General features: G+C 33.1%; 13 protein-coding genes across 13 annotated transcripts, besides 2 other annotated features; 5 read left to right on the top strand and 8 right to left on the bottom strand.

Annotated features, from left to right (window-relative positions):
* Window positions 1–10,628: part of a mobile genetic element that runs on past the window's edge.
* TVAGG3_0917600 (uncharacterized protein) lies at window positions 145–603 on the bottom strand (the record flags this gene model as incomplete). The annotated part of the gene is made up of 1 exon (XM_051252081.1): window positions 145–603. One exon carries the CDS (start codon window positions 601–603, stop codon window positions 145–147), a length of 459 nt encoding a protein of 152 aa, XP_051077655.1.
* Window positions 640–1,205, top strand: TVAGG3_0917590 (protein of unknown function, DUF4106 family; the record flags this gene model as incomplete). The annotated part of the gene is made up of 1 exon (XM_051252080.1): window positions 640–1,205. A coding segment is annotated over one exon (566 nt), but the record flags the coding sequence as incomplete, so codon positions are not given.
* On the bottom strand, window positions 1,303–1,608 carry TVAGG3_0917580 (uncharacterized protein; the record flags this gene model as incomplete). The annotated part of the gene is made up of 1 exon (XM_001290415.2): window positions 1,303–1,608. One exon carries the CDS (start codon window positions 1,606–1,608, stop codon window positions 1,303–1,305), a length of 306 nt encoding a protein of 101 aa, XP_001290416.2.
* Window positions 1,871–2,104, top strand: TVAGG3_0917570 (uncharacterized protein; the record flags this gene model as incomplete). The annotated part of the gene is made up of 1 exon (XM_051252079.1): window positions 1,871–2,104. The coding sequence occupies one exon, from the start codon at window positions 1,871–1,873 to the stop codon at window positions 2,102–2,104; it is 234 nt and encodes a 77-aa protein (XP_051077653.1).
* Window positions 2,243–2,981, bottom strand: TVAGG3_0917560 (KilA, N-terminal/APSES-type HTH, DNA-binding family; the record flags this gene model as incomplete). The annotated part of the gene is made up of 1 exon (XM_001294931.2): window positions 2,243–2,981. A coding segment is annotated over one exon (739 nt), but the record flags the coding sequence as incomplete, so codon positions are not given.
* Window positions 3,707–4,621, bottom strand: TVAGG3_0917550 (organellar and viral DNA polymerase type B; the record flags this gene model as incomplete). Its single annotated transcript, XM_001294932.1, has 1 exon — window positions 3,707–4,621. One exon carries the CDS (start codon window positions 4,619–4,621, stop codon window positions 3,707–3,709), a length of 915 nt encoding a protein of 304 aa, XP_001294933.1.
* On the bottom strand, window positions 4,946–5,560 carry TVAGG3_0917540 (organellar and viral DNA polymerase type B; the record flags this gene model as incomplete). The annotated part of the gene is made up of 1 exon (XM_001293143.1): window positions 4,946–5,560. The coding sequence occupies one exon, from the start codon at window positions 5,558–5,560 to the stop codon at window positions 4,946–4,948; it is 615 nt and encodes a 204-aa protein (XP_001293144.1).
* On the bottom strand, window positions 5,772–6,422 carry TVAGG3_0917530 (uncharacterized protein; the record flags this gene model as incomplete). Its single annotated transcript, XM_051252078.1, has 1 exon — window positions 5,772–6,422. The coding sequence occupies one exon, from the start codon at window positions 6,420–6,422 to the stop codon at window positions 5,772–5,774; it is 651 nt and encodes a 216-aa protein (XP_051077652.1).
* TVAGG3_0917520 (uncharacterized protein) lies at window positions 7,886–8,041 on the bottom strand (the record flags this gene model as incomplete). Its single annotated transcript, XM_051252077.1, has 1 exon — window positions 7,886–8,041. One exon carries the CDS (start codon window positions 8,039–8,041, stop codon window positions 7,886–7,888), a length of 156 nt encoding a protein of 51 aa, XP_051077651.1.
* TVAGG3_0917510 (uncharacterized protein) lies at window positions 9,103–9,438 on the top strand (the record flags this gene model as incomplete). The annotated part of the gene is made up of 1 exon (XM_051252076.1): window positions 9,103–9,438. The coding sequence occupies one exon, from the start codon at window positions 9,103–9,105 to the stop codon at window positions 9,436–9,438; it is 336 nt and encodes a 111-aa protein (XP_051077650.1).
* Window positions 10,629–11,030: 402 nt separating the features above from the next.
* TVAGG3_0917490 (uncharacterized protein) lies at window positions 11,031–11,615 on the top strand (the record flags this gene model as incomplete). Its single annotated transcript, XM_051252075.1, has 1 exon — window positions 11,031–11,615. One exon carries the CDS (start codon window positions 11,031–11,033, stop codon window positions 11,613–11,615), a length of 585 nt encoding a protein of 194 aa, XP_051077649.1.
* Window positions 11,616–11,619: 4 nt separating this feature from the next.
* Window positions 11,620–11,862, bottom strand: TVAGG3_0917480 (serine threonine-protein phosphatase family; the record flags this gene model as incomplete). The annotated part of the gene is made up of 1 exon (XM_051252074.1): window positions 11,620–11,862. One exon carries the CDS (start codon window positions 11,860–11,862, stop codon window positions 11,620–11,622), a length of 243 nt encoding a protein of 80 aa, XP_051077648.1.
* A 2,811-nt stretch (window positions 11,863–14,673) lies between these two features.
* Window positions 14,674–14,703: a mobile genetic element.
* A 1,937-nt stretch (window positions 14,704–16,640) lies between these two features.
* On the top strand, window positions 16,641–17,463 carry TVAGG3_0917460 (uncharacterized protein; the record flags this gene model as incomplete). The annotated part of the gene is made up of 1 exon (XM_001295249.1): window positions 16,713–17,312. One exon carries the CDS (start codon window positions 16,713–16,715, stop codon window positions 17,310–17,312), a length of 600 nt encoding a protein of 199 aa, XP_001295250.1.
* Window positions 17,464–17,650: the final 187 nt, after the last annotated feature.

Here is a 17,650-nt window from a genome sequence, read left to right as displayed (position 1 = left end):
TATGAATATTATGAGTCTAAGATAGTTGAAGTTCAAGGTAAATTGGGTAAAAAGATTTTAGAGTCTAAGCCAGTGTTTGCTCCTAAAGAGGAAGAGAACATTGACATTGACCCAGAAATGTTCTAAAAAATAAAAATTTTATTTTTACATGTCATATCTCACCTTCTCTGGAATTGGCTCTGGTTCTTTTTTCTCTTCTTCTACTTTCTTTTCTTTCTTTTCTCTCTTCTTCTTCTTCTTCTCTGGTGGAGTTATGTCAAACTTCTCAGAACCATATTTATGTAAAAGTTCTTTGTCCTTTAATAGCTCTTCTATTCTGTTTCCTATTTCATCTTCAAGAACAGCGCATGTGTCTTCTTTGCATTCTAAGAACTTTTGTTGGACTTCATCTTTCCAATCGGCGTCATCTCTGTCAACAAGTCTGTCATTGACAAATTTTAAGACTTCTCTGCCTAATGTTTTATGGTTCTTGTCATATTCCCAGAAACAGAACTTTAGAACAAATTCACCTTTCTTGTTTACACTATGTAAGATTTTATGGTCGACAGATGTTTTGCTGTCGAAAAGTTTGTCTCGAATATAGATAGCGAAATCGCTAGACATTTTCAAAAAGATAAAAATTTTAATTTTTCTAAAAATATGTTAGAAAAAAAGTTTGCTGACATTGACAAGAAATTTGAGAATGTTTTAAATAAGAACAAGAGGAAGTTGGAAAATGCTCAGATAAAACCCATACATGACAAGTTCTTATTTGCTCAGAATGGTATAACAGGTCTAATTGCACCACCTGGGTCGGGTAAGACTTTCACTTATCTTAAAATGGCTGCACAACAACAAGAACTAGATGAGAAGAACCCATTCTATGAGTTAGTAGTCATTTGTAGTACTTCTGGTCAATTTGACCAAACCGTCAATTCGTTCAAAGATATTATAAAGAAGTCTAAGTTAGTATGTATAAAAGACTCTGAGTTGTTAGATTGGATAAAGAAGTACCAAAGAAGAGTTTTGAAGTACAATGCTATAAATGAGTATGTCAATTCGAAGTTTAAAGACCCAAATGAGGAAATGCAGAGAATATTAGAGAAGAAACACTTCAGAAACAAACAGAAAGAGATAGAATACATTTCGAAGAAATTGCAATCTTACGATTGGAAGACATACCCTCACAGATGTCTTCTTATCTTAGATGACTTTGCTTCTCATCCTTTGTTAAAGAATAGAGAACAAGACATGTGTCGAATTCTTAAGAAGCTCAGACACTTTAACATTTCAGTTGTCATTTGTGTACAGACAGCCAAGAGTTTAAGTAAGGATGTTAAAAGAATACTTACTGATATCATACTTTTCCCTGGATTGTCCGAAGACGATTTCATGGAACTTATGAAAGAGTCCATGGCAGGTAAGTTTGACAGACATGAACTCTGGGAGAAGTACAAAGTCATACAAGACCCTCATACTTCTTTCAGAATTCACATCTACGCGAACAAAGTTCAAATTGTAAAAAGTCAAGCTTGAAAAATGTAAGTGTTGAGTCTTAGTCTGTTGTGGTGCTGGGGCTGTCGGTTCTTCTGGCTTTGGAATGGACTCGGTTGGTGGTACGTCAGTCATCCGTTTGTGTCCTGTCGGAAGGAAGAACTTTTCCAGTTGTCGGGAAATTTTTTTCCAGTTGTCGGGAAATTTTTTTCCTGTCTGAAGGAAAAATTTTTTCTGTCGTTCGACCAAAAAGTTCTCAATTTTCGAAAATTTGAATGGTTTACGGACGAACAACAGGAAATTTTTTTCCAGTTGTCAGGAAATTTTTTTCCAGTTGTCGGGAAATTTTTTTCCAGTTGTCGGGAAGAACTTGGAATGTCGGAAGGAAGAACTTGGAATGTCGGAAGGAAGAACTTGGAATGTCGGAAGGAAGGACTTGGAATGTCGGAAGGAAGAACTTGGAATGTCGGAAGGAAGAACTTGGAATGTCGGAAGGAAGGACTTGGAATGTTGGAAGGAAGGACTCGGAATGCCAGAAGGATTTGACAAGACAATTTACCTTATAGAGCTACCTGAGCCATCTTTGGTGTCAAGCGTAAAAATAAATGGTTCATCTACTCTACTTGTTTGAAGTTGTCAAAATACTCTGTTATTTTTTCCTTTAACAATGGCAAATCTTCTTTGAAGGTAAGTATTGTACAACCTTTCATATCATAGTGTGTTTGAGGTAACGTATCTTGAACTATCTTTTTAACATCTTCATTCGGTGTCATTGAAATCGGTAAGTTTTCGCGATAGAACCAATTTCTGTCAGATTTGTAAATCTTAGCAAGGTCGTAAAAGCTTTTGTTGTTTCTTCTGACTAAATGCAACATAACCATATCTCTGTCTTCTTCATTTTCCATCTCTTCAGTATAAATCATATACTTATAGTTCTTTTCCTTTCCTTTTGGTACCGAACGTGGTATTCTTTTCTGTATGTTTTTGTCTTTTGCTTCAAGCTTGTTCTCTAGCTCTTCGCGTTCTTGTCTATGAAGTTCGTCAAGAAGTTTACAAACATACCATGAATAGCGAGCTGAAGCCCATTGTGCCACATTATTTACGAGAAGTCTATGAACATAATATCCTCTCAAACCATTTGGCAATTTTTCACGATTTTCATAGAGTTTTGGCGACTGGGGTTTTTTACTTACTCGCTGTTCTTCACTGTTTTCATAGAGTTTTGGCGAGTAAGATTTTTCTCGTAGTCGCTGTTCTTCACTGTTTTCAGAAAAAAGTATGTCTCGCTGTGCTTCGCTCAAAAGTTCTTGTGTGCTTTGGTTCCTAAACCAGTCTTGTGGTTTCTTAGTATCTGGAGCAAAACATGCTGTCAAAATACTTTGCATTTGGTACATGTCATCTTTGACCGAACGAATGAGACGGAGTTGTTTGTTAAACTGAACCCACTCATATTCTTCATTTATAGCTTCATGAACGATAGCAGTTGTTGTGTTCTCGGTTGTTGACATATCTGTCTTTACATACAAAATAAAAAAATAAAAAAAAATAAAACTAACTTTATTTTTTCTATCTTAAGGAAATTCATGAAATTTCATCGTAAATGTTTTGTCAAGACTTCTTCGTAAATGTTTTGTCACCTCTTGAATTTTCATGATTTCATCGTAAATGTTTTGTCAAGACTTCTTCGTAAATGTTTTGTCACCTCTTGAATTTTCATGATTTCATCGTAAATGTTTTGTCAAGACTTCTTCGTAAATGTTTTGTCACCTCTTGAATTTTCATGATTTCATCGTAAATGTTTTGTCACCTCTTGAATTTTCATGATTTCATCGTAAATGTTTTGTCAAGACTTCTTCTTCGTAATGAGCGTAAATGTTTTGTCAAGACTTCTTCTTCGTAATGAGCGTAAATGACCCAAAAATAATGTTTATGTTAGAATGTTAGATCTAACATGTTTTCTAACATGTTTTCTAACATGGTCTAAAACATACAAAACTCATGAAATTTCATCGTATATGTTTTGTCAAGACTTCTTCTTCGTAATGAGCGTAAATGACCCAAAAATAATGTTTATGTTAGAATGTTAGATCTAACATGTTTTCTAACATGTTTTCTAACATGGTCTAAAACACACAAAACTCATGAAATTTCATACGGAATTCAATAAAAATAATGTTTATGTTAGAATGTTAGATATACCCTCTTTTCTACCCTCTTTTCTACCCCAGTTATTTTATAACCGTTTCACATGGTAAACATTGTGAATTCGTGAAATTCTAAACAATTTCGTAGCTTCTATTTCTTCTATCAGTATGTCAAAAGTTTTAACTATGCCGAATGTTTCTTTATATTTCTTCTTGACATCTGAAAGAAGGAAATCGTCAGCTGTTGGATAGTTTTTGTTCAGAAATGTCAACATGTCCATTTTATTTTCTGCTGGCTTTTCTGCTTCTTTCTTTAAGTCAGCATAGTCGTTTCGCATACGTTCTATCTCTTTGACGGAGTAGTTATATTTCCTCATTGCTGCTTTACATTTAGAACATTGTGGGTTCATTTTTGCGTTATATTCTGAAACCTTACCTGCAAGTATGACTAAGGCGTCAATTGCTCTCTTTAACTCAAAAGTTGCGGGTTTTATCTGTTCATTCCATATCTTACCTCTTCTATCTTTATCTCTTATCTGCCATACACATTTTGCAACTAACGAAACAAAGTTGTCGTAGGTCTTAAACTCCCCAGATTTGTATATGTCAGAGATGTTCTTATATACCATGTCGCAATCTTTGTCCATGACTTTGTGGTTGCAATGAAATCCAAGAAACTCATAGTTAACCTTACGTATGAACTTCTTTATTTCTACTGAGTCAGTCAGTCCGACTTCTATTTCGTCAAATTCAGGAATAGTGAGTTTTTGTTGCTGAATTTCAGGCAATTTGGGTAAATGGTCAATAATGTCCTGCATTTCATAAAGATATTCTTCATCTGTTTCATCTTTTGCAGTGCAATCTAAATCTCCTTGGAGAAGTTCTTGCTTTATCTTCTGGATTTCTGTTTCGAAAGTATATGAAGAAGGAATGAAGCTTTTCATCTCTACTAACATTGAAGTTGGGTTCATAACTAGCGAGTTTGGTGCTGTAGTTGCTAACATGTTCTTACAATAAAAATAAAAAAATATTTTTTTAAAAACTAATTTTATTTTTTATGTTTTTTGTGAAAGTGTCAAAACTCATGATTTTCGAGAGTTTTCTACGATGTTAGAAAAGAGGTTAGAAAACAGGTTAGATCTAACATTCTAACATAAACATTATTTTTGGTGTAAATTTCATGAAAATTCAAGAGTTTTAGACCATGTTAGAAAACGTGTTAGAAAACATGTTAGATCTAACATTCTAACATAAACATTCTCGTCAAATACAAAAAAATGACACTAACTTTATTTTCTGACTTTCACAAAAGACCAAAAATATACGCTTTACATGTATTTTTCAGCAACTTCGTCAAATAATTTTATAGCACTATCTATCTCATCTACTTCAAACGTTTCTTTACCTTTCGTGGGAGCACCATACATCTTCTCAAACTTTTCAAGTAGTTCTGTTTCAGCAGCTCTCATATCGTTAACAAACACAACCTTAACTCTATTGACTGTACTGTCATATCTTTGAGTTATATTATATGTTCTTCCTATCTTATATCTCTTTGTATTGAAGTCCTTCGGTTTCTGAACGATGTAAAGTAAGCCCTCACTGCAACGTTCCGTATCGAATGAACCATATGTTATGAAGTTATATCCAACAACTGGGTCAATCCAGAACAAAACTACTGGTATAAGACTTTTGTCTATAAGATATGTTCTTGTTCCATAGAATCTTACCGATATCATAAGCTCAGGATTTCTTGTCAAAATTTTCTGAGTAGAAGCAGTTCTAACCCAGTCGTGGGATGTTTTCTTTTCAGATAGTGTTAAAATGTCTGACAAAGAATATTTGTTGTATTTCTTTGAGTATCTTACGTTTAAATCCCCTATTCTAACCACTTTGGTGTCATTGTCTATCTTTTTAACTGTTTCAAACTCAATGTTTAACATATCTGTTCTTACATACAAAATAAAAAATATTTTTTTAAAAAAACTAACTTTATTTTTTCTATCTTAAGGAATTTCATGAAAATTCACCTGTTGAATTTTGTATAAAAAGCAACCCGCTGTTTCCGACGGTTGCTATATTCTTCACAAAATGCTTGTTTTGAGGTCGAGCCACTTTTGGCTCCACCGTATTTTTTCAACCAAAACTCATTTTTCAATACTTTTTCAGCACTTCTCCGTAGTTATATATGAAAGACAATTCGAGATAAAAGTCGTAGTACAATGGAACAATATGCTGCACACCGTTTGTTGTGAACCAGACTTGAAAGTCAGAGAAACTGTTACTAGGTGGTTCGTAGAATTTAGAAGCAAAGTCATAAAAGTCCTTACCAATACATAGAAAACTGTTGTTGCTTGAACTGAAACTTGCATGACACATGACATTTTGAGGGTCAAACACGTTTCTATAAACTGTCAAATCTGTTGGTGGGCGTATAAACCAGAACGGACCGTCAGGTGGTAATGGTTCGTTCTGGTTTAGTAACCGAAGAAATTGTGCCCAAGAACGTTTGTCTACTTGCCAAAATAAAAACTGTGTATCTCTTGGAGGGTTATTTTCAATCCTTTGAAATGAAACTGTGGAGTTCATCTTGTCATATTCTAGTTTCAGATAGTATGTTCCATTTAGTAAAGAATCGTATTTTTCTTGAAATTCCCAGTAGTATTTGTTTATTTGAGTTTGAAAGTCATTTAGAGTCTTCTCAAGACTTTCGTCTGAACGAACTGTAAAGATTCTCATTTCGTCAAATTTGTCTAGTAGACCGTCAGAACCTCTATACTGACCATGAAAATATACCGCAAACATAAACGCGTTAGTTCTTTTTGAAAACAAAACTCTTCTAAATCCTATTGCCTTTGCATCTGAAGGACTTTGAAGCCAACGAATTGGAAAGTCAAAGCGGTAGGAGCCGGATGAAATTTCTTCATCTGATATAGTCCTACCAGCGTTTGTAAAGATATAGTCTAACGGTTTTGTATCTGCTACTTTTGTTCTTTGTTTTTCAACCTGAAACATTTAATATATGTAAAAATATACTGTTTTAAAATACTGTTTTAAAATGGTATGCCATATAGCTTCTTGAATTTGTTAAGAAGTATTTGAACGTGTTTTCCATCTGTATCTCTAGTGTTTACATAAGCATAGCCTTCCTTAGTAAAACATACTTGTAATTTCCTATAGTTTACGCCGGTATAAAAGTAGAAAGAGTCTTGTTCTTCGCTGTAGTAGTAAAACTCAAACGCATGCTTACCATAGTCTGTAATTTCAATTGCTTCATCTTCTAGTTCGTCGACAAATTCGAATACAATATCTCGAAATTTGCCTATGTTCTTATTGTTTTCAGAACATGTGACCCAACGCAAGTTCTCAAGTCTATTGTCGTTTCTTATATGGTTTATGTGGTCTACAAGAGGTAGATTGTTAGGGTTCGGTATAAAATGAGTTGCAATGACAATATGTTTAAAATAGTGTTTTCCACCCATCTTCATAATAGCATATCCGTATTTTTGCTCCCATCCGCTTAAAACTCTTTTTGTCTTTTTGTTTCTGACTTCAAATGACTCACAACAGTGAATTTCATATTTCTCATCTAACAAACAAGTTTCCCAACGGTCTTCTCCAACAAACTCGGCGTACATTTCAAATAAAATAAAAAAATATTTTTTTTGAAAAATGTTTTATTTTACTTTACGTAACCACCGGCTGCCATAAGTCTTTGACGCCAACCCATACCAGCTAATGAAGGTTGACTAAACTTTGGTTTTGGTTTATCTTCAGTTTTTGGTTTCTCTTCTTCTATCGGTTTTTCGTCACTTTTCGGTTCCTCTGACTTTACCTCACTTGCAGGTATGGTTGTGTCGTTAACATCTTCATAAATATCATATGCCATTTGTTTTTGTTTTCCTTTCAACTTTTTGTGTTTGTTGTAAAGTTTAGAATATTTCGACTCTAAGTCAATGAGATGTTCTATAATGAACTGTTGGTCAGTGAAGTATACCTTCCCATCTGTTGTCTCTTTAACTCCTTCAGACTTCAATATTTTATTTGTGAGAGTCTGTTTCTTTTTTGAGATACTAGCCGTTCCATTTCTATGAAAAGTGACTTTGTAGTTAGGGTTTGTATTTCCAGACCTGGCACTTTCTATTATTGAATTTTTCTCTTCATCTGTAAGTTCTTTGACAGGTTTTGACAATGGTTCTGAACTTTTTGTTTGTGGTGTCAAATCTACCGTTTCAACTTCTTCGGTCATTTCATCTCAGTAAAAAATTTTAGTTTGGTTTGTTTTCAACTGGTTGTTGTTGTTTTTTAAGTCGGTCTAAAACTTCCTGAGGTATAGGGAGGACTTGACAAACACGTGGTTGTGTAACTGCTGGAAGCCGACAAATCCATCTTGAGCCCATTTGTCTCAATGCTGTATTGTTCATTTCATCTCAGTAAAAAAATTTACATTCCCCACGTTTGAGGCGGTTGCGGTTGGTTATTGTTTACCCACTGTTGTGCATGGTTATATCCTCTGTTAAAGAATCTTTCACCTTGGTCCATATAGTGTCCTGCTTGGTTATAGTAGTCATTTGCTTTGTTATAGTAGTTTCCTGCTTCTCTTCCTACATTGTCCATCCATCCTTGAACTTTTCCTCTTGTTTCAGGATTTGGAATAAGATTTGCTGCATCTCGTGCTACCTCCCAACCTTTCTGTACAGTTTGTATAATAGGTTGTGCTTTCTCTTTAAGTATACCTAATGTACTCAAAATCTTCCTTCCAATTCCAAATGCACCTCTAGCTATTGTTCCCACTGCGGGTAAAAATCTGGATGCAACTCCTGCTAATGCGCCAAATAAACCCATTTCTTATGGGTTAAAAATGACGAATTCAAACAAGGACCCCTATGTTTCTAAAGCGACAAAGAAAGCACTCATGATAAAAATCTTTAGTTCAACACCAAATGCTTGGTTTATGGATATCTTGGAAAACATTCCGAGGTATAGAGAAGATGGACCTCCATACTGGCTAATATTTGTCGGTCAAAACACAAGATACTGTGAAGCCATACCATTATGGTCCAAAAATATTTTAGATGTGAAAACTGCTTTGACAATATTCGTTGACAAATACCATCCAACAAAACTGACATCTGACTGTGAAAGTTCTTTCAAATCAGATGATGTAAAAAACTATCTGCGTTCAAAAAATGTAAACCAATATTTCATTGTCGACCAAAACCATTCTGCTCTTGGTGTCATTGACAGTTGTATAAAAATCTTAAGAGACTTAAACCAACCACAAGGTGGTGAGGTAGATGAAATGTCATATGACGACAAATATAGACACTTCTCCATGGCAAAGATGAGACAAGTTTTAAATATTTACAATACCCGTAAACAAAAAGGTTTGGGAAACCACTCCCCCGAAGAAATGAAAAACAACCCCGACTTAGAGAAAGACTATATATTTAATAGTTTAGTCAAAAGAGACAAACAAGAAAGAATGCCAGGCTTCAAACTTAAGAAAGGTGACAAAGTAAAAATAGAAATACCTAAACGCGACCCATATGAAAATACTATTGACTATGACAACAATGGGAACTCGACAGGTACTCACGTTCGTGTTCGTAAAAATAGAAGAAAGTATACAAGAGAATATTATGAAGTTTTAGGCAAACATGGCAAAATGTACACACTGCAAGCAGAAGATAAAACTACTATTGTCAGACCTCGTTTCAAACTTGTCAAAGTTCAAGGTGGTATACTTTCAAAGACAGTTCCTAACAAATATAAGACAACTCCTGACGAATATGCTAAAGAAGTTGAAAATGACGACTAAGCAATTCTATACCATGCGTAAACTGTCATGTAAGGTGGCATGTAGTCTTTACTTTGTCCCGTTGTTTGTGTATATCCTGTAACGCGATGTGTATGGTTTCCATCTCCCTGAGTGTCACTCCAGTAACAATTTATAGCAAACTGAACGTCGTCTTTAACATCATATCCTTTACCTTTTTTCAAGGCGTGCCAATCCCAAAATTTATGCTTATGCCAACCTGCTTGAGATGTACTTAAATCTACGTAGTGACTGTGTGCAGGTAAATTTTCACCTGAAATCGTTTTACTTCCACCTGTTTCCTTTGAAGAGTTTGCACAATACAAAAACCTGTCGACTATTTGAGTCCAAGTTCCAAAACCCAGAACTGTTTCTGGATTTGTTGAGTTCATTGACGTATAAATAGAGCCTATAGGATATACTGTTTGAAGTATTTCTGTCTTTAACGTTTGAAGCTCTGTTTTGTCAGCTTTCTTATCTAACTCATCGTTAACATATGTTTTGTCAGCTTTTTTATCTAACTCATCGTTAACATATGTTTTGTCAGCTTTTTTATCATATAAATCTTGAGCAGTGAATTTAACTTTGTTTTCATCCTCCATGACATAGACATTTCTACATCTAATGTATCTCATCGTTGTTATGTCTTCTTCCGATGTTAAACCTTGTGGAAAGTTAGGAGGTTTCCAATTTAATACATCCCCACCAGTTTCTTCAACCGTTCCTTCAATATTTTCTATACCAACAGTTGCGAAGAAATCGTGTGTATGTCCAACGTCACTTTTCCTGTTTAAGGTTTCTTGTAAGTTTGTAATATCAGATATGGTATGTGTATGAGTCTTTTTAGAATATTCTTTGTCAGCTCTTGTCACTTCACTTGACATTTTATTGTCAACATATGTTTTATCTGCTTTGTCATCTAACATTGCTGGTAGTTCATCTACGTCATAGATGTTATGTGTATGATGTTTTTGTGGGTATGTTCTATCTGTCCATGCGAGAATATAGTCTCTTGTTGCATCTACATACTCTTTGTCAGCTTTGTTGTCAATATCTGCCTTCAAAAGAAGTTCATCTATAGGTTTCTCGTTTAAAGTTCTTTTTGTTGGATTTATACAAACAGTATGGTTCTTACTGTCTTGAAACAGAAACTCGTCTGTCAATGGGTTTATCGTCAGTTTTAAGTTTCCTTCTTTCAATGACTCAGATATCTTAGAATAGTTTGAAAAGTTTGTTGTGTTCTTATTTAGAGCTTGCAAAATGAGTTGTCGGTTGTGTTGTATTTCTCTCATAGACGCTGTTTCTTTCGACATTTTTATTCTAGATAAAATATGCTTTCAATAGAAAAAGAAAATTCAAGAGTTGCTACAACTAAACCATTAGATGAACTTTTTACTAATGTCGGTCAAAAGTTTGAGACAGAGACCGTAAAGCATGAAGGCTATCGTTTTGACTACCCATTAAGATGGCTAAGAGACCCATCTGTCACAAAAGCTATTGGCTTTCGTAGAATGAAGTTTGTGTCTGTAGAAGATAAAAGTTTTCCATTTATTGTAAGGTTTCATATAGATTATATATCTGAAGGGAAACGAAAAATGTGGGAAGAAATTGAGCTAATACAAGTTGACCTTTCATCTTCTCTACAGACTGCGTTAAAAAATATAGAAGATAAAATAAATTCATGTTATGCAAAATATGCTGATGAATATGCAAATACCGAGAGCACACTTTATGTGAGAATTGTATATGACAAACAAAATTCACAAGTGTCATTTCAAATCTACGAAGACAATCCAAAGAAAGACGAACAAATATATACAGAATTCACTGCAATGTCATGGTATTATTTGCAAAGAATGTTAAATCAGAAAGTCGAACTTCCTTTAGCAAATATTTACAGTCGATATGCAAGAGATGAACCATATTTATTTAAAGATGTTTTCGACCCAGCTGCTATTATTGTTCATGCTTCATTTTCTGGCGCCCAAAACTCTTTCTTATGCTTGGCAAATGATTTTTACGAAAAACCTACAAAGTTATACGAACCACCAAGTGGAAGTATTTCAGACTTTCAAGTATGGTTTACTACAGATGGAAGAAAAAGAATAATTCCATTATACCATGCGTTTTACTTAGAACTTAGTTTCATATACAACTACTATCGAACGGTAAAAATATAATTTTTTAATACGGTTGAGGTGTTGGATTTGGTTGCCAACTAGACTGTGGTGCAGGTTCAGGCTGTTGTATAACAGGAGCTTGTTCTTCTGGTTCAGGGTCTTTAGGTATAATACCAACAAACTGACCTACTCTTTTACCAATATTTTTGACTCCGTTCCAAATTCCTCTTCCTACGGTTTTTATTCCATTCCATATACCTCTTCCAACATTTCGAAAGAAGTTTCCAATACTACTGAAGAAACCCATTTTACTATATGTAAAAATCTAATGTCCGCCTAGTCTCTTACGTTTCCTGTTGAGTTCCATAGCATTCTTTAACTGGAGCTCATACATTCTATTTCTCCTCTGGTAGAAAACATACTCTGGGTCAACTCCTGTGTTCGCGTCATCTGCATAGAGTTGTTTATATCCCACCTCAGGGTTTGTATAAAACTCTTTCCATCTCATATTTGCATACCATGGTGGTAAGCCTAACGCAGCGTCATTTGACATGGCAGTTTGCATTTGTACATCTGTTGGCACTTGACCATAGTTTGCCATTGCAGTTTGTATTCTAACTTCATTTGGAATATTCTCTGGGTTTGGTTGTCCAGGTTGCTGTGCATTCGCTAAGTTCTGTGCGTCCATTTAATATTAGATAAAAATATCTCTTACGAGTACATATGCTGAACATTTGCAGGCATTGGTTCATCTTCATATTCTCTATATCTTTCTGCCACGTCAAATAAGTAAATGACACAATGGAAAAAACCTAAAACAAGTAGTCCTATTTCAAACCACATTTACTTACCAATAAAATTTCTTTGTTGAGATTTCTTCGTAAAGACTTTGTTGAGATTTCTTCGTAAATGAGTGTAAATGACCCAAAAATATATTTTATGTTAGAATGTTAGATCTAACATGTTTTCTAACATGTTTTCTAACATGGTCTAAAACATACAAAACTCATGAAATTTCATACGGAATTCAATAAAAATATATTTTATGTTAGAATGTTAGATCTAACCTCTTTTCTAACATGTTTTCTAACATGGTCTAAAACATACAAAACTCATGAAATTTACACCAAAAATAATGTTTATGTTAGAATGTTAGATCTAACACCTTTTCTAACATGTTTTCTACCCTCTTGAATTTTCATGAATTTCTTCGTAAAGACTTTGTTAAGACTTCTTCGTAAAGACTTTGTTAAGACTTCTTCGTAAAGACTTTGTTGAGATTTCTTCGTAAATGACCAAAAATATATTTTAGGTGAAGAGGTGAGATTTCACCTCTTTTTTCACCTCATTTCTCACCTCTTGAATTTTCATGAATTTCTTCGTAAAGACTTTGTTAAGACTTCTTCATCTAATTTCTCATGAACTTTCTTGTCTATGTTTTGTTGAGATTTCTTCGTAAAGACTTTGTTGAGATTTCTTCGTAAAATGACCCTAGTAGTATATTTTTGGTGTAAATTTCATGAAAATTCAAGAGGTGAGAAAAGAGGTGAAAAAACAGGTGAAATCTCACCTCTTCACCTAAAATATATTTTTGGTGTAAATTTCATGAAAATTCAAGAGGGTGAAAAATTAGGTGAAAAAACAGGTGAAATCTCACCTCTTCACCTAAACATTATTTTTGTCTGATTTTACGAAGAAGTCTTGACAAAACATTTACGAAGAAGTCTTGACAAAACATTTACGAAGAAGTCTTGACAAAACATTTACGAAGAAGTCTTGAAAATTCAAGAGGGTAGAAAAGAGGTTAGAAAAGAGGTTATATCTAACCTTCTACCCTAAACATTATTTTTGTCTGATTTTACGAAGAAGAAGTCTTGACAAAACATTTACGAAGAAGTCTTGACAAAACATTTACGAAGAAGTCTTGACAAAACATTTACGAAGAAGTCTTAACAAAGTCTTTACGAAGAAGTCTTGACAAAGTCTTTACGATGAAATTCATGAGTTTTCTACGATGTTAGAAAACATGTTAGAAAAGGTGTTAGATCTAACATTCTAACATAAACATTATTTTTTGGTCATTTACGCTCATTACGAAGAAGTCATGACAAAACATTTACGATGAAATTCATGAGTTTTCTACGATGTTAGAAAACATGTTAGAAAAGGTGTTAGATCTAACATTCTAACATAAACATTATTTTTTGGTCATTTACGCTCATTACGATGAAATCATGACAAAACATTTACGATGAAATCATGACAAAACATTTACGAAGAAGAAGTCTTGACAAAACATTTACGATGAAGTCTTGACAAAACATTTACGAAGAAGTCTTGACAAAACATTTACGAAGAAGAAGTCTTGACAAAACATGAAAACATATATAATGTTTTCGACCAAGAAGACTAACAATTTTCCGAATAAAAACTTCATTTATACTAAACATCTTCAGGGCTAGAAGGCACGAAGTGCCTGGAAGCCCCACTACCTTTTTTTTTTTTTTTTTTTTTTTTTTTTTTGATACTGAGTCTAAATCTCGATTTTTGAATTTTCTTCTTTCCAAATTTCTTTTTTCCAAATTAGAAGTTTAATTCAAATTTTCAATAGTTTATATATTTTCTCAAACCGTCTTAGATTTTCTCACTTTTTAGGGATTTTCTCTCAAAATATACAAAAATAGTAATACCAATACATTTGTCTAATATACTTTAAAACCATCGTGATAAAATTCAAAAACGAAGAGTTCTTCTCTCCAAATTTTTTTCAAAATCAAAAAAAGAGAGAGGGTCAAAGTTGCTATTTGTCACTTTTCCACAAGAATATAATGGGGAAAAAGTTATCATATAGTTGATCTCATTCACTGAGGTGAGAGATGCATTTAGTGTAATGGGATAAACAGTGGGATTGCTGCTCTAAGTTCTAGGTTCGAGACACATTAGCTTCATTTTTCTCTTTTTTATTGACGTAAACTATTCAATTTTTGTGTTATCCATTCAAATTTCAGAATTTTTTTTGCAGATTTCACGCTACATTCGAAGTTACCTTTTGTAACAACCACCACTGCCTACGAAAGACGAAAGTGTGTCACGATTTCACCCGGAAATCCGATGGTTGTTTAAGAGTATGCACTTTTGTCACCTACTCATCAAAAAAATGAGATAAAAAAATACGTTTGGAAAATTCATTTTTAGCATTTTAGGAATTTTCTCACTTTTCTTCCAAATTGACATCCTTACTATGAAATAAAAGATTACAAATTGTAAGTAGAACTTAAGAAAATAAAGAGATTTTTAAAATTTATATAAGAATCTAACAAATAAATACATTTCAGTAATTCGCAATTAATCAGAAAAGGGTCAATTAATAGTACACCCATAAAGTAATCTTTGATATCGCTTATTTTTTGACTTTTTATCAAATTTTCTTATTATAAACCAATAATATAATGGAGAATTGGATCAATTGATTCGGCTGAGTGATTGTGTTAGTGTGTGGTCGCTAGGTCTTACAATTTCGAAAGTATGTATAATCAGATATCGAACGCAAAGTTCAATTGCAAAATTCGAGCGATAAATATTTATGGCAAATGCAGATGATTTTGGGTACTTCACTGTATCGAGATATCTGAAGTCTGGCTCAGAACTTCAGAGTGCTTCACCTAAAAATGTTTTGTTTTTCTCAATTTTAACATATTTGAGGGAAACCAAAAACCGTTTTAATAAAATTGAGAGATGCTATCTTAAAATCATATAATATTTAGATATAAATCAAAATTAAATTTTGAAAATTTTGAAAAAATAAAATTTCAAAATAATGTGCAATATAATATGTATCAATTATAACAATGATATTTATCATATCCAAAGTCATTTTTTCTGATATATGATTTTATTCGATAAGCATTTTCGACCTTTTATCGCTTTGGGAGGGCGCTTTGCGCCCTCCCAAAGCGAAAGAATCCAAAATAACCCAATTCTAAATTCTGAGTTCGAAATCTCGAATTTTTCCCATATAATAACATACTTTTTAATATAAATTTGGGGGGTTCAGACATTGCGGATCTTCGATCCGCAATGTCTTCACCTAGACCGTATATATATAACCCATGAATGGATAACAAGGCTGTCATGCACCAGTGTGTTATAACAGATCGATTTTATTTGAAATTTCATAAATTTTATTTGAAATTTCATAAATTATAATAAATTTGATATTCAGAGACGGCGCTACGCGCCTTTTAGCATTCTGGGCACGTAAGTGCCCAGAATGCAAGATTGAGAAATTTGAAACTTCGTTTCAAATTTCTGCCATGCTGTTATTGAAAAAGAAAGTCAGTACAAAAAAAATTTTTGAAATTGAGAATAAAAATAATATCGTGATTTTTTGTGATATATGGATTTTTTAGAAGATTTTAGAGATTGAAGTCTCAATTTATAAAAATTTTTTAAATTGAGAGGAATTTTAATGATATTATTTTATTTGATATTTGGATTTTTTAGAAGATTTTAGAGATGTCAGTCTCAATTTAAAAAAATTTACAAAAAATGATCGTAAAATAATCGTTTTTGTTCAAATCCTTTTCATTTCGGGAAATTGAAGTTAAATATCAAAGAGATGGTCTATGCATATGTTAAATCAAATCATTAAAAAGTGTTTTGATGACTTTTTCTAACCGCAAATCGTCACTTTTTGATGTTTTAAAATTATTATATATCCTATATGCATATAAGATACAAATTAATATTAAAACCCCAAAATCGATTTTTGAGAGAATCAAATTTATCACATCTCATCGTTGTTCCGAATTAATATTTTATTTGTAATGTACATATTATCACAATTACATTCATCATATTAAAAATCAAAAATAATTTTTGAGTTTCAGATCTCCCTAATTTCCCATATAAATATATGTTTATTTTATTAAAAATAGAATGTCCAATTATTGATAAAAATCGATCCGCTTTTCTACCGGTCAAGCTGTATATCTATAGAACCCATTCATGTAAACCTCGATGTCACTTTTGCGGCCTCACTCCGCTCGGCCGCAAAAGTGACATCGAAGTTTATATGATGGAAAAATGTCAAATTTTTATCATAAAATGGTGAAAGCTTCAAAAATCATACTAGATGCTTTCGCCCTCATTTTAGGAATGAGTTCCGTAGTTGGCCTATTAGGTGCAGTTATTGTTGTTGGGATTTGGTGGTCAAATATTCGATATGATTTCCCTTTTTGGCAAAATGATAACGATGAAGCCTATAATTTATACATTGTTGTACTTTGTGGATGGATATTCCCGATCATTTCATTTATTGCAGCAACTCTTAACAGATTCTTAGTAAAATGCAAATTAAATTTCTTAGCAAGTTTATTTATGACACTTAGCCTTCTTGCTGGCATTGGCGAAGTTGTCGATTTAATTATGGTTATTGTTATGTCTGAACCTAAGTATTGCAAGATAATTCAAGAGAAAACGACATACCCCGGAAATGAAACAGAGAAATACAAGAAATGGTATGAAGGCAAAACCAAAAAAATGAATCCAGGGCAGATTGCTAAATTTGATTCGAATCTTAGAAATTATAGATGCGATACTCCAAACTTATACGTTACTATCTTCCTGTCAGTATGTGCGGGAGCAATTATGCTGTCATTTATTATTGTTATTACTGCAAAGAGATGCGCTGAAAGAAATAACCCTGAACTTGAGTCAGTTTCTGATAACACTAGGTTCCTTCTCAGCCAAGCATAATTTTAATGTAGTTTGTTTAAAATGTTTTTTATTTCTTGATAAAATTTTTCAAACATTATCGTACGCGATTACATCTAAGTGTAATATTATTGTATTCATTGTTATAATATCACTGAATTTGTATTTAAAATTAAAAATTTGATAATTCCAATTAAAATTTATCATAATCTAAGCCATAGGAATAAAAAATGGTGACAATTACACTATTTTGGCAGATTAATCTTAGAATTCTTTTCATTTTTGTTGAATGAATGATAATCTTGGAGCACCGCCCGACTGTGCTTCGATATTTATGATCATAATGGTAGGTTCTGGAGTATTTTTAACAATTTTTGAAA

This window comes from Trichomonas vaginalis, chromosome I (assembly GCF_026262505.1).
Source record: "Trichomonas vaginalis G3 chromosome I, whole genome shotgun sequence".
Taxonomy (NCBI): Eukaryota; Parabasalia; order Trichomonadida; family Trichomonadidae; genus Trichomonas; species Trichomonas vaginalis.
The sequence above is the reverse complement of the archived record's forward strand: the minus strand, read 5'-3'. Positions and strand labels throughout refer to the sequence as shown.